General features: G+C 43.4%; 1 protein-coding gene across 18 annotated transcripts in view; it reads right to left on the bottom strand.

Moving 5' to 3' along the window:
• Pard3 (par-3 family cell polarity regulator) overlaps positions 1-15,455 on the bottom strand; it is a 549,854-nt gene that overhangs the window by 302,873 nt on the left and 231,526 nt on the right. For all 18 annotated transcript variants that reach the window (XM_017601371.3, XM_006255836.2, XM_017601370.3 and 15 more), the window contains exon 4: positions 4,074-4,252. In XM_017601371.3, the coding sequence (XP_017456860.2) occupies positions 4,074-4,252 (179 nt within the window). The remainder of the gene's footprint in view (positions 1-4,073; positions 4,253-15,455) is intronic.

The raw sequence follows: 15,455 nt of genomic DNA, 5'->3' as shown, positions 1-15,455 counted from the left end.
CACAGGATCTCTCATTGGCCAGAGGCTGAGCTAATAAGTTAAATTTAACTAGGAAATGATTAAGTGTATTATCCAAATATGAAAAGAAGATAAATGCCACAAAGGTAAATATATGTTCCAGATTCTGTTCTGCTATGATTTCACAAAAATCAGTCTGTCTGTCTATCTGTCTCTGCTCTGTCTCTGTGTCTCTGTGTCTCTCTCTGTGTCTCTCTGTGTCTCTGTCTCTGTCTCTGTCTCTGTCTCTGTCTCTCTCTCTCTCTCTCTCTCTCTCTCTCTCTCCCTCCCTCTCTCTCTCTCTCTTTGGAGAAAGAGTTCCCATTTCTCAAAGAAGAGGAGGTAGTCGAGGCCTAAGTTAGAAACCCCCTTTCCAAGTGGCTATTATGTGTCAGGTGGTCTTAAGAAAATACCCGGCATGGCCACTGAACGGAAATAAGAAAGCTAAGAGGTAAAAAAAACATTCAAAAGCCTGCCTCCCCACCCATCTCTCTCTGGAAAGTCAATAAATTACTTAAAAAGCCATAGACAACAGAGTGAGGTGTTTTTATCACACCTCTCTTCCCCCTCCACTAATTGGATAAGGATTTTTCTTGGAAATTTGCCAATGTGCAGTTTCATGCTAAATCTACCGCTGTTTAATTTCTGAGGGAGGAGGTAAATGACTCATGGATGTGTCAATATCCCGTGGGAGACCTCTGCTTTCACACCACACTGTGGCAGTGTGGTCTTACCCACTGAACTGCCTGCCAGCAGGATCTGCTTAGTGCCTTCTGCTTGTAGGTAGGTAGATAGGTAGGTAGGTAGGTAGGTAGGTAGATAGATAGATAGATAGATAGATAGATAGATAGATAGATAGATTGATGAAAATGTTTATTCTACTAACAGCATATAATTTAAGATTTTTTATTTTTATTTTATGTATATTGGTGTTTTGCCTGCATACATATATGTGCACCACCTATATATCTGTGCTCATGGAGGCCAGAAAAAGGCATTGAATGTACTGTGACTATAATTAACAGACTCCAGTCGAGAACCACCACGTGGGTGATGGAAATCAAACCTGGGTCCTCTATAAGAGCAGGTAGTGCTTCTAACCACTGAGCCATCTCTCCAGTCTTCAGTATATACTTTAGATAAAATTTGTAAATTAATAATTGAGAATTTGAACAAGAGAGACACCACGTTACCCACTATCTCTACGTATCCCCTATGGGGCCACAATATCATCTAGAAGCCCGTATTGATCCAGGCCTTTCCTTCGGGAAGTGTGGCTGCGGGCGACACTGAGCACTCTTCTGTGTGGTAGAGGGAAAGCTTGTTGGATATGTCACCATTTTTAAGAAAGACAATACTATATTCAATGTTGTGTACCAGTCTGAATATTTACGATGTGAGAAGAGACAGATAAATAAATGTCCAAGAGAAGATCGTAAATCAGAGCACACTGTACAATGGAATATTTCATTGTTTAAAAATGTTATAAAATTCAAATAGAAAAATCTTTGTAGTAGAAGAAAAATGTAGAAATATGCAGGTATGCAGAGCCACCACAGGAGGGTGTGTATTTATGTGTGTGTATGTGCACATGTGTGTGAGTGTGTGTATGTATGTGCATGTGCACGTGTGTGCATGAGCGTGTGTGTGAGCATGAGTGTGAATGTGTGTGAGTGTGTGTGTGTGCACATGTGTGCACATGCACGAATTTGTGTGTATTTGTTCACTGGTACCCACAACCAAATACTAATCAAGTCTAACACCTCGTGGCCATGAGATCTGATAAAAGGCTGTCTGGGGTGGTGTGACTACCCACCGTTGACATCTCCATGCTGGAGATTTTACATCATCCGATTCTCCTGTTTTCCCAGGTGTTTCACAATGACAGATACATATTATTTACTACAAAGGCAGAAGTGCATTTGGTTAATTATTCTAAGCATCTCAATATGCCCCTTGCATGCCGTGCTCTGACGCAGAAGTGGGAAGGAGGATGATGGCTCCCTGGAGCTTCAGCAAGTGAGAGTCTGCATACAAATGATTCCACCGGTCTGAGTCCAGTGGTGGGAAATTCCCAGTAATTCCAAGTAGTAAGACCCTATGTTTCAAATAGAATGAAAGCCGATCTGTCTGCTGATACTACACCTAAGTCACATGCCAAAGATACTGAGTCACCAACAGAAACCCAGTGACACTCATAGCTCCAGCCTGCCAACCATGACTGGATGAAACACTGTTTAAAAAAATATTTTAACTATAAACTTCATTTGCTTATAAATTTGTAAATAGCTATATGAGTGAATTCTGACAAAAGTTAAATGCCACGAGGCCTTTTCAGGGATGTGTTTGGCTTCTTTGGACAGTTTATTTCAAGTTCTCTTGGGCTCAAGCTGCCCTAAAGGAGAAAGCAACCTAGTGTGGTCCCTTTGAGAATCTTCGAGAGGAAAGATAACAGCTAAATCCATGGGCACTAACACCCAAAGCAACATTTTCTTTACATTTGCCCTTTAAGACTCTTGTTGGTTTTATTATTACATTGTCATTGTGCTGGGGACTGAAGCCATTCAACTGCCCTGTCTCAAAACTATACTGCTGTCCTGATTCTTCTTATTTCAGATATATAAATATATCTCAAGGTCTTTATTTTCACTTGAACTAATACTGATAAAGACAAGAGTGTGTTGGAATGTAAAACACAATTAACAGAAACTGCACTAGGAACTTTCACAGAAATGCAAAGAGTAAGAGTAAATACTCAAGCTACGCCCACTTCAATATTAATGTGGCTGGTGCTGCATGGTAACAGCACCTTCCTGCCATGCTGTGTTAAATTCCTGGCTACCATGAAACTCATCCACAGACTCTCGTCCTGGAGATGCACCCATGAAAAATGAAAACATGGCTTAAAGTTCGTTAAGAGATTAGAGACATGGCAGAATGGGCCGGTAGGGTTCTATAGGACCAGGTGATGAAGGATATTGACAATAAGGTTAATGGACTAAAGGGTATTTATTGGACTAAGGAACATGCTCAAAAGAGCAAGTTGCGCTATTATGACCAGACAGCATGCTTCCACTGCGAAGGAAGGAAAACTTGGGTTAAATGATGAAAGAAACAGATTAAAATAGCACGAAGTATGCTTTTATGCTTCTGAGTCTAGGATGTTGTAAGTTCTTTGATCTGCTCATTTGTGTATAAAATATCTATCTCCAGAAGGTCACGCAGAAAACAAGAAGAAGAAATTCCTAGGAAAAGAGAAGAAGAGAAAAACCCAGCAACAAAAAAGAAAGGCACTGTATAGGGAACGCTTCATGTTCGAGTCTTTCTTCAGAGGCTGTTTTTATAGCTCAGTGTTAAAGAACTTTCCTAACATGTTAAAGCTTTAGCTTCCATCCCTGGGACTGAGGAAGACAAAGGGGGGAGGGGCATAGGCATGAGAAAGAGGAGGGGCACAGGCATGAGAAAGGGGAGGGGCATAGGCACAAGAAAAGGGAGGAGCATAGGCACAAGAAAGGGGAGGGGCATAGGCACGAGAAAGGGGAGGGGCATAGGCATGAGAAAGGGGAGGGACATAGGCACAAGAAAGGGGAGGGGCATAGGCACGAGAAAGGGGAGGGGCATAGGCATGAGAAAGGGGAGGGACATAGGCACAAGAAAGGGGAGGGGCATGGGCACGAGAAAGGGGAGGGACATAGGCACAAGAAAGGGGAAGGGCATAGGCATGAAAAAGGGGTGGGGCATAGGCATGAGAAAGGGGAAGGGCAAAGGTATGAGAAAGGGGAGGGACATAGGCACAAGAAAGGGGAGGGGCATAGGCATGAGAAAGGGGAGGAGCTACCTTTTAATGATATATTATCATTTCAAAACCTGGATCCATAGATAGCCATACTCAGTACATGGCACTGAATTTCATCAGAAAATTTAAACACTATACATTAGTGTCTCTATACACAGATGAGAAAATCACTAACACTCACACAGGGCCACAGCCTATGCCCAAGGAGCACATGGCCGTGCTTGACTGGCACCAAGGACAGAAGACGCCAAGGGTAACAGAAACAAGTGGAGGTGGTTACCTTCCTGTCGCAGGTTTTGGGACTTCCAGTGGTGTTCTGCTTGAGAAAGCCAGCTGTCGTGGACCAGCGGGTGGGGTTTTTCCTGGAGGGCTCCTCTGAGGAAAAGTTGTTATCACTGACGGAAGTGGATAGGCCAGTTAAAGCTGGGTCACTGCTCCGTCGGACGTGAAGAGGCATATCTACACACGCAAAAAGAGAATGGGAATTAGCAGAAAAGAACGCCACACTGGGAAAGAGGCATTCGATCCAAAGACTAAAATTTTTTTGTTTTGTTTTGTAATTTAAGGTTTCATCACATTTACTTATTGCGTGTCCGAGTATGTATGTGGGTGTGTCTGTGCCACGGCACACGCGTGGAGGTTGGAAAACAACTTGCACTAGTTGCGTCTCTCCTACTGTGTGGGGTCCTAGGATGGAGTTCGGCTCTTTAGACTTGGAGGCAAGAGCCTTTATTGGATGAGCCGTCGTCTTTCTAGCCCAAGTAATGTTTTTGAAAAGAGACAAGGGATGGGCACGGAAACACAGATCCGGCTGGGCCTTCAAGAGCCCTGGTGAGGGAAATGAAGCGGGAGGTGGGGGGTGGTGTCTAGCTCTGATCAAAGCTGCCTGATCTGGTATTTGGGCTGCACCACTGGTTACTTAGGCAAGGCCAGCTGTCCTCTACCTCTAGTCACCTGCGCCTAGAATGACGACAGAAGATCCTGCTTAACAAGGGGACTACAGGCTCCAAACGAGAGCCAGTGTCTGGCAGGTGATGAATACCAAACTGAGAGCAGCAACAACCTACGCTGATCTTATTTACCAGTGAGCCTAGATAAAACATCCTAAACACTGTGTAAGACAATTAACGCAAAAAAAAAAAGAAAAGAAAAGAAAAAGAAAAAATTATTTCATCTAACTTTTAACTGCATCTACAGAGTTAGTAATATAGAATTTAGAAAAATCTTTGGACAGCCTACTAAAGAATTAGGCTGGAGAGAACCCTGCTTTTCTTTGATAAGGTAGTCCAGGAAAATGCAAAGCACACAGTTGCTGCTTCCCCTTAGGACGACTGTGGCTGGTGATTTTAATTGTCCCACCTGAGTAGGTGTAGGTTCTTGTAGTAGACATCTCTGGACGTGCCTATAAGGCATTTTTAGGCAGCTTACATGAACACGAAGGTTTAGGAATAGCATATTAGAAGAAATGGCTTCCCTTGGAGGGTCTGAATAATTTTAGTTTTTTTAATGTGAGTTCTGTACTAGTCACAATAGAGAAGCATGTGACTTGCTTCACAGATAAGCTGGGCTCAAAGACACAACAGGAACAGTCAACTGTGGTCACAGATCAATGTTCCAGATGAGAGCCCAGGCTTCTGAGTCAGGGCACAGTGACCACAGAAATCAGTAAGTTATTATTCAGCAATGTATCAGGAAAAGCATCCAATTTCTACCTATGACTACAAACGTCGCTATCAGTTATTAAGGAGAGGAATGTTGCTGTCTTCAAAGCAGAAACATAAATTCTGAAAGCTATATACTCAACTGATGGCCTCTTCTCTTCAGGGAGGAGCTGAACAGTACACTAATTATAAATGCAGATTGTAGCAGCACCCATCCATATACTGAAAACGTGACACTAGAGAAGAAAGGGTCCTACTGGTTAATGGAGCCCGGACATGAATGGATGGCTTGGTGATAAAAAACAGTACAGAAGAACAGGCTGAGATGGGTGTGGTTCTCAAAACATTTACTTCAGGACCTAACCTTATCAAAAAAGTAGAGACCATGTGTAGTGATGTATGCAATCAATGCTAAGACTTCAGAGGCAGCGGCAGGATGAGCTCTGAGTTTGAGGCCACAGTGAGTTCAAGCCCCAGCCAGGGCTATACAATGTAACAAAACAGTAGCAAAAAAAAAAAAAAGTGAGTGAGCCCTCAAACAGCAGCTCCAACTCATGGCCCAGGGTGGAAGGAAAAAATGCTAAATATTTACCAATTTTTTTTTCATTTTAAACAACAATAATAAACCCACTACATGCCCCATAACAATTTAAGTTTGTGACAATGATTTTACAAAAAGCAATGCACACGTTAACAGAGAAGAGACAGCCGCTACATTGTGTTTTATACAATAGAAGACACCTGGATCCCATATCTGCTTCTGCAGGCGCTACTGCTGCACAATGGAAAGGTGCAGAAGAAAAGCAGCATTATAAACGTGGAGCTGGAGGGGAGATCATATTCTAATTGCCTTCTGAGATAATTGTGGAGATTCCTCTCCATACTTGAGGAATAGCAGTTTCTCAAAGGTCAGACGCAACATGGGTGTGAACATCTCCATTACATTAAAATCTGCTTGTCTATCTCACACGTTTAATGGACTATCTACTTATTCTGTAGCCTTAGTCATCTGGAAAATATTAGTTATTGAGCTACGCCAATCTTCTCAATGTTGACACATTCTCTTCCCTATCAGAAAAATCACATATGTTAATGTCTCTACTGATCTCATTGGGAATGAGTTATGGGGTGGGAAGCTGTCAGTCATGCTCACAATGGGTGTGGGTTTCCAAAACCTGCTTTTCACCGTTAGGTTGAATTTTATATTTGGCAACAAACACTGTCAGTCGCTGCCCTTGTTTGATGGGCTTCTGTCATCAGATACCGAATTCTGAACATCCAAGGACCTTCTGCCCTTTTTAAAAGGAAAAATAATGTTCCAGGTCCTGTGAGATGAGTAGTTGAGTTAAACGTTTGCTGTGTAAGCAAGAGTCCCCCCAGTGCTGAAAAAGCAGAGAAAAATGGATCCCTTGGGTTCAGCAAGAAAATCTGTCTAAAAATAAGGATGATGACACCCAATATCGACCTCTGACCTGTACGTACAAACATATGTTCGTTCTCTCTCTCTCTCTCTCTCTCTCTCTCTCTCTCTCTCTCTCTCTCTCTCTCTCTCTCTCTCTCTCTATGAAATCTAAAAGATTCCTGATCAAGTCATTGCCTAGCAGTTTGTTGTTGTTTTTCTTTAGACAGCTGAGATGTCTTATGCTTCACATCTACCATTTAACATCTGTGAACTTGAAGTCAGGTTGAAGCAAGGGCTTGCCCTGGATCATTGAATAACAATCAGGGCTGTGTGTGTGTGTGTGTGTGTGTGTGTGTGTGTGTGTGTGTGAGAGAGAGAGAGAGAGAGAGAGAGAAAGAGAGAGAGAGAGAGAGTGTCTATGAGACAAATGAAGCACATGCTGGCCCTTGCCTAGTGACCAGCATGTTACCTTTGGCCTGCTCCAACCCTCCTGTAAGGCAAGTCAACAATACAACACAGGTTCCTTGTGCCCTCTGACTGGGTGGGGACTGAGGCCAGAGTGTCGCTCAGGGTAGTTGAGCCTTCTACTACACCTCCACCCAGCTCGGGGGATGGATCTTAATCATAATGGAAATATGTCACCTTCTGGCCCCCTTGAAATAGTGTCAGTGACTCATTAAGGACCCATGAGCCAGAGCCTAAGAATCACAGGCCTGGAATTAATTCCAGTTTTCAAGGGATAATTCCTACCTGGTAAAACCAGAGACGACACTGACCTCTGCACCGGTCCTCCTGAGGAACAAACATATGACCTCACAGGATCCTTCACAGGATCCTCCATCAAACCTCTTCAAAACGGAACTAATAACCATCTAGCAGTATGTCAAAGAAAGTATAAAGGCATTCCAAGGCACCGCAAAATACGTTGCAACATTACGAACACTACGGCTTGCAAATACCAAAAGCTGTGAGGACAGGTTCCAAGTTAGCTACACGGTGAATGTGGGGGAAGTTCTGAGCAAGCAGTAGAGGTCTCAAATGGAAGTGATTACGATAAATATCTAGACTTGTGGGTAAGTCCTATGATTGAGAGCCCCCCACCCCTCTAGTCTCTCCTCACAGCAACAGAACTTAGTGTCGCACACAGAATGCCGTCTTCGCCCTGGCCATCAAGGATGGAGTAAAACATGACGTAATAATCTTTTTCGTTTCCTGTTGCTGCGATGGAGCACCCTGCCAGAAGCAACTTCAGAGAGGAGGTACTTGGCTCACAACCCTGGGTCACAGTCCACCACGGTTGGGGGAGTCAGGGTGGCGGGATCAAGAGTCAACTGATCATAACCATCCCCAGTCTGGAGTGGAGAACAAGCGCTCAAGCTCACGCTCTCCACTCAGGGAGACTGCGTTCCCTGCCTAATGGATGCTTCTACCCACACTGAAGACTGGGTCCTCCTCCTGAACTATCTTCATCCAGACAACTCCCCTGCTCCCAGACAGCATTCCCACAGCCCAACATGATCTAGATAACAACTTGCTGAAACTCTCCGTCAAAGTGATTCTACAAGGTAACCATCGTAAGACTTGTACAACTTACAGCGTGACCATGGCCCGGTGGCCGACTTGCAGCACCACTGAAAATCTCATTATGCCCATTACAGTTATTTGCAATAATGTAGTTGGTTCTTATCTGTTGAAATTCCTCAGCCCTAATTTTAGGAAAACAGAAGTATTTAAAAATACGATAATGAAACTTTCCAACCGAGCAGTCTTCTGACTTATTTAATATATAGATGTTCAAAGTCTGGCCTCTAAAACATTAAAAAGAAAATTCAAAGATGGGCATCTTTAATAATTAAGCTCCTGGCTGCAGCTCAGAGGGATGTGCAGAGACGCTGGCCCGGGACAGCTGTGCAGGCCGTTTGATGTCACCACTGCTTTGAAGAAGGGCTAAAGCAGCAATAAACCAACGTCCCAAGATTCCAGACTCTCTGCAGTGCTAGTGCGCTATAAATATTGATTTGTTTTCCTAGGTTATATGCTTTTTTTTTTAAATAAAGCGAAGAATGGGTAAACCTTATAAGGAAGTGGAACAAATGATAAACGGGAGACGCAAGTGTTAAGTTGGACTTCCCAGTGCCTCCTCCTCACCACACCAATCGTTGCTTCTCTGAGTTCTTCCATTGACTCGTGTATTATTAACCACTTGAGGCAATGAATGAACCTGTTCCAAAAAAAAAAAAAAAAAAAAAAAAAACCCTGCCTAAGCTGGCAAGGTATCTAATCAGATCTAAAAACAGCACAGAGCCACAAGGTTTCTAATGGAGTTTGCTATACAAACAGCACAATTACTCTACACGAAACCGTTTCTCCCATCCCCAGGGCCACCACACAGTTCCCAGAGACACAGCCCACACTGTGGGAAGAATCAAGTTACTAACACATGCCATGGTAAAAAAACAAAACAAAACAAAACAAAAGAACACCTTACCCTCTGATGGAAATGCACCAAACCAAGCCTAGGAACCGTTCTCCATACACTCGTCATGGCCAAGAGCTTAGCCCTACCCAGACTGGCAGTTCCACCACCAGAATCTACATGGGGAGCATCTCAAAGCTCAGAAAGGAATGAATGAGGAAAGTCCGTTGCTTTCTGCTTAATTTACTGTAGCGCTCCAAGCTTGGTTTTATCCTTTGGTAAGCATACGTGATTGTCTTAAACCACCAATCAAGCACTGAGGCCTAGCATTCTTGGTCTGGTCAGGCCACAGCCGCATTAGCAACACATCCTGGTCTCTGCATTTCTAGGATCTATTATCTGAAGTCTCCAGAAAAAAAAAGAAAAATCCCTTCCCATGTTGACCATTCCATACAAAGGCTGAGTGAGTGATCAGAAACGTTTGTGGAGAGCTAGATTGTTGCAGGTCCAGAGCTAAATTGCCCTGGGCTATCGCAGCCCATCTTAGGTACTTACTGCCCATCTCCCTGTGTGACCTAACATCCTTGTGACTATTATGTAAGTCGTGTGAAATGTATTAACAGACTGCCAGCGTCCACCAATGCACAGGCTAAGAATATTCTCAAGCAGCATCTGAGGCCTACCGCTGCGATTCCCCGCTCTGCAGTAACCTGCCCACCAGGATTTCCAGCACCGTATTTGAAAAGTGCCTTGGTTTAGAACTTTTTTGTTCTGTTACTGTAAAACACCACTAAAATGTTACCACGTTGGAAGACACAATCTGGGGTGGCCTGAACATGTATTCCTGGGCCACGGTCATTCACACTTGGCTTCCTAACGAACCGTCTCTTTATTCCTTTTGAGGTGAGAGTCGTGGTTTTTGTGAGGACGGGTCCGAACGCCGCTCTATGCCTCATGCCCAGATGTAGCTGAACACTTGGCTTGGAAGGCATCCAGGCCACAGGTGTTCCCAGGCCCACCTCCTCTAGGAGGTTCCCAGGGCTGAATGGAAGTTGTGCTCCTACGACTACTCCAGTCTGAGCTCATCTTCATTATTAAATTCTTCCTCCAGCACAGAAAATGGCACTTGGAAATGTTTTGTGGAGATGTTGGCTTATAAACTAAACTTATGAATAAATTTGGCTTCCAGCTATCTCTTTGTATACCCACTGTCAAGATTATAGTAAGGTCAATCGCTTTATCAAGCGGAAACAATCCATATTGGTAGCCCAGGGTGCATTTTTTTTTCTCCTGTTGAGAAAAGAAGAATGAATGGCTTGTTCAAGCACTGCCACTAATAGATAGAGCCCCAGCAATCATCTTACTGTCGTTCCTATTAAGTTTGCATTGCTGTCCCCTACAGAAACACCAGAGCACCACATACCTAAGGTTAAAGCCGACACTTCACTACGAATTTTACACTCTCCAAATCAAGTCTCTCACATCCCTACAACTTCACCAGTTCAGGTCAACAATTATGTAATCAAAGTTGAAAGTGATCAATTATATCTGACAAGGAATTTGTCTCTCAAACTTGCCATTGACTATTGATTAATGGAGAGGCCCACACTCTCTCCTTGGCCATTTGTCTTCTATTATCTTATTAAGGATTTGCAGACTTCACTAACTGTCAGGCTAACTTTTGAGAAGCATTACTTTCCTACCCTTTGTTATTCTAATCTCTGACCTACAATGCTGTAGAAAAGTGCAACAACTCCCCTCACCTAGGGACTACTGGTCCACAACTCCAACTAGATGGTTTTCTGTTCTAGAATTACTCCACCCACATGTTTCTTAGCGGTTGCTTCATGGAGGCAGATTTAAATCTCCAGTGTGTAGCACCTACACTCTCCACACTTTTGTTGTTGTTGTTGTTACTGGGCTGATTTATTTTTGTGGTGCTGGGATGGACCCTAGGCTTCAAACATGCTTAGGCAAATGGAGTGCAATACACTCTCTCCCGAATCCCTGCATTTTATTGTGGGTGCAGATGGAATTTTAGTCTTAAAAACGAATCTTCGCTAAGGAAGCCCAAGGACTCACCATACACTAGTCACTCAACTAGTTGCTGGGGGGCAAACAGATTTCAGCGAGGAGAAAGGGATTCAAAAGAAACGGTGCACACTATGTCACCGGGGACCGGTACTGTGAAAAGCTAAACGGAGTGAGGGATGATGGGAAAGGAAGTGCCAGTTTATAAGGGGAGAACAGGACACACGCTGTCTATGTTCCTATCTTGCAATGTTCCACTTTTGGATCGATTCCTCACAGTGGCGTCATGTACAAGCTGGCTGGTAATAAGCTGGTCTGGCACCAGGCAGCTGCTCCAAGCCGTGAGGAAGGCTTCGTGGTCCTGAAGCATATGGCTGTACGTCTATGTGTATTACCTTCAATGGGTAGAAAGGGCTCACTGACACTCTAATGCGGTCATTTTTCTCCTTAAGGGAGGAGTAATGGACGTGTTAATATATCCTTTGCATCTGTAACAGGCAATCAGGGGTAGGAACATGGACACCAGGTAGACATTTACCACGGGCAAGAATTCGAGGGAGCTTTAACACACCAACAGGAAATTCCTCAGAGCAAGACTAAGAAAAATATTTTACAGGTAGGGAGGTTTGGCGTTAGAAGAGTAAGAACTCCTGACTAGAGTGAAGGCCCAAGTGGCAGTGGAAATGAATTCGTGTCTCAGCCATCAGAACAAAGATGGGCTCCCACTCAAGGAGGGTGGGATCAGAATCCCCCAAGTCTAGGGCATGAACAAATTCCCAGCATGGGAGTCCTCATTGCCGAAGGGCAGCCGTAGAGCAAATGCATTTCAGCAGACCACATAGTGATGGAATAGGAAAGACAGACTCCCTCAGCACATAGCCCAACTGGAGCTTGAATATCTGTACACATTCTTGACAGAAAGGAGGTCCACGGGAAAGAATTAAGAATGAGACAGTCTCCTATTAGGTAAAGATGAGAAACATAGGTTCTTAATTGATCGTAGTTTATTGTCTTGCTAGGAGACTTGATGAAGGAGGAGTGTCAAACTGAAGGAAAAGAATCTTGTCTTGTGCGTGCATGTGTGTGTGTGTGTGTGTGTGTGTGTGTGTGTGTGTGTGTGTGGGTGTGTGCGCGCGCGCGCGCATGCTCACATGCACCTGTGTGTTTCACTAGCCTGTCATAAAGATCTGAGCATACTTCATGAAATACTTGGCTTCAGGGTAATGCCCAGAAGTATTAAAGATTTAGTGTATATTGAGTCTAGGCATGTTCTCACAAATACTGTAGTCATCTCTAGTGAGCATCCAGTATGCTGACACAAACTACAGGTCAGGCCTGGGGATCCAGCTAGGAACACAGATTCTAATGCCAATGGCTTACAGTGGATCTAAAATCCTGTGGTTTTTTTAGCAAACTGTCAGATTCCGCCCTGAGACATGAAGGCTGGCCCATACAGAAGCCACTGTCGGGGCTTCTGTCACTTAAGTCCCTTTGGCCTTACCTCAAAGCTCAGAGGCTATGAGAGGATACTGATTACTGTGCTGTTCAGAAACACGTCTCTCCGAATTTAAGACTCTGGTAATTCTGCAGATCAGCTAACTTAGCACAGTGAAAGCATAATCTCAAAACTATGGCTTGACAACCTTGATTGCATTAACCTTTTATCACGACATCCAGGGCACAATGGCTCCATTTCTTTCAACTTCCCTTTGAAAGTTTAAAGAGGAAATTGTTGAGGGATTCAGGGGAGAGGGGGTGTGGAGGTGGCCCAGTGGTTAAGAGCACTTGTTGCTCTTGCAGAGGACCCAGGTTCAATTCACAGTGCCCACACGGTAGTTCAGAGTCACCTGCAGCTGGACTCCCAGGGCTTCTAATGCCTTCTTCTGACTTCTGTGCACTAAGCATGCCCACACAGCCCACATATGCAAGCAAAAATACTCACGCATAAAATAAAATGAATATATTTAAAAAAAAGAAAGAAAGAAAAGAAGAGAGGGAAGAGAGGGGAACCTAAATTTTCTAACATGTAATAGAATTTTTGTGACATATTTTATGTTTATATTCACACTTTGGGAAATCACAGCTCATATCTAGACTCCCCAAAGAAATAACCAAACATTTACATATGATTTTATCAAGGTGCTATATTTAGCACTAACCCACTGTGATAACACAAATGTTGTCATAAATCTGCTGCAAAATAAAGTTCCAGTCACAATCAACGCAGTTAACAATCCTCTGCTTAGTATTCTACAAGCATCAGAGTCGGCCGCTCTTTAATTGGAGAGATAAACCGCTTTAATATTGATGAAATATTTCTAATATTTAAGTAGCAGTTTTACACCAGTAAATCTAAACAACTTTACCTATCACTCTGGCAGCCTGACAACCAAGCAAAAAGAACTCAACCCGATAGTGGTTTCCTAGGCAACAAGGCAGAGAGAACCACTGGGGGAAAAATGGAAAACAAGAAAAAGCATTGTGGCATTTCCAGTAGGCTTAAGAAATGAATTCTAATTGTCCAAATGTCACAAAGACAACAATATTGAAAATCATTTCATTGGAAATGATTCAAAAGATAATGCCATTTTCATTGTAGCAAACGGGGTGTGGAGAAATAGAAAAATTAGATTCCCTTCCTTTATTCTGAATTAAGTAGGGTCAGTCATCAATCTTGTCTGATTTTATGAAATTTATCTACATTAGTACAGATTTCTAATATGCCTCCTTATTTCCCTATAGCAAAGATGAGCAGACACTCACCACTAGAAGAATCACCCAGAGTGAGGAGACCGTAGTTTAGATAAAGCCTCTGGGCATCTCTGGGCACACAGAGGACCCCATGCATGCTTAGGTCTTCATTCAAAAGGAAAGCCTTTTGTAATGGTTAAATTCATTATCTACTTGACAAGCTCTATAATAAGCTTGGAGACAAACCTCTGGGCATGTCTGCAAGCAAGCTTCTAGATTAAGTTAATTGAAGTAGAAAGACCTACCCTAAGTGTGAGTGGGACCCTCCTCTGGGCTAGCTAGCATCATGTACTGAATGAAAAGAAGACAGTGAGTACCAGGATATATCTCTCTGCTTTCTGACTACAGAGGCAACGCGGGGAGATGTGTTAGGCTCCTGCGAACACATGTCCTACCAAGATAGGCTGTACTGGACAAACTAATCCAGAACGAACCACTCCTTCCTTAATTACTTTTGTAAGGCGTCTCCACACAGCAGCAAGAAAAGTAACAGTACAAACCTCTGTGAAATCGGCTGAAAACTATCCTCTCTCACCTCCTGTTTTTACCTCTGTAAGACAGAGGGCACTTGGATTCAACCTCATAAATGTCTTAGTTTTGTGACTTTTAGACCAGACGTATAGAAGGGCTGGTGTGTGATTCTGCTGATGAGATTGGTACTGTGTTCTAGGCAAGTTGACAACTTTCTTTAGAGGCCTTGAACTTTGACAGGTGATCTTGAGAAAGGAGTATTGGAAACGCTATGCCCCATAGCTAATTTAAGGTCTAAATGTTTACCAGCTTCTATAACAATGGACGGCTCTGTCTTTCCTCTATGATGGGAGTGACTTTTTTTCTGGAATAAGAAATGTGTAAGGAAAGCTCTCAATCCACACTGGTACTGCAGTCCTATGAGACACTCCGTATTGTAACCCAACCGCCTTTCTCAAAGACACACTTCATTCATTTAGAAACTTGGGTGAGACTTAACTAATAATTAGTAATGTAAATAATAATAATAAATAGTGAAATAAGAAAATTTTTATTTCTATTATACATAACAAACAAAGCAAGGGAAAATGTTGCAATTCTTTCTCAGTGGCGATCCACCAGCAATATGAGAATGGTGCTAATAGCTAGAGAATGGTGGAGTCTGGGTGTCCCAATGATCAGTGTGTAATCCTGACCTGGGGGTCTCAGTGATCAGTGTGCAACCCTAACTTGGGTATCCTAGTGATTGGTGTGCAATCCTGACCTCGGTGTCCCAGTGATTGGTGTGCAACCCTGTAGTCTGGGTATCTCAGTGATTGGTGTGCAACCCTGTAGTCTGGGTGTCCCAGTGATTGGTGTGCAACCCTGTAGTCTGGGTGTCCCAGTGATTGGTGTGCAACCCTGACTTGGGTATCCTAGTGACTGGTGTGC

This window comes from Rattus norvegicus, chromosome 19 (assembly GCF_036323735.1).
Source record: "Rattus norvegicus strain BN/NHsdMcwi chromosome 19, GRCr8, whole genome shotgun sequence".
Lineage (NCBI taxonomy): Eukaryota > Metazoa > Chordata > Mammalia > Rodentia > Muridae > Rattus > Rattus norvegicus.
This window is presented reverse-complemented; position numbering and strand designations above follow the sequence as displayed.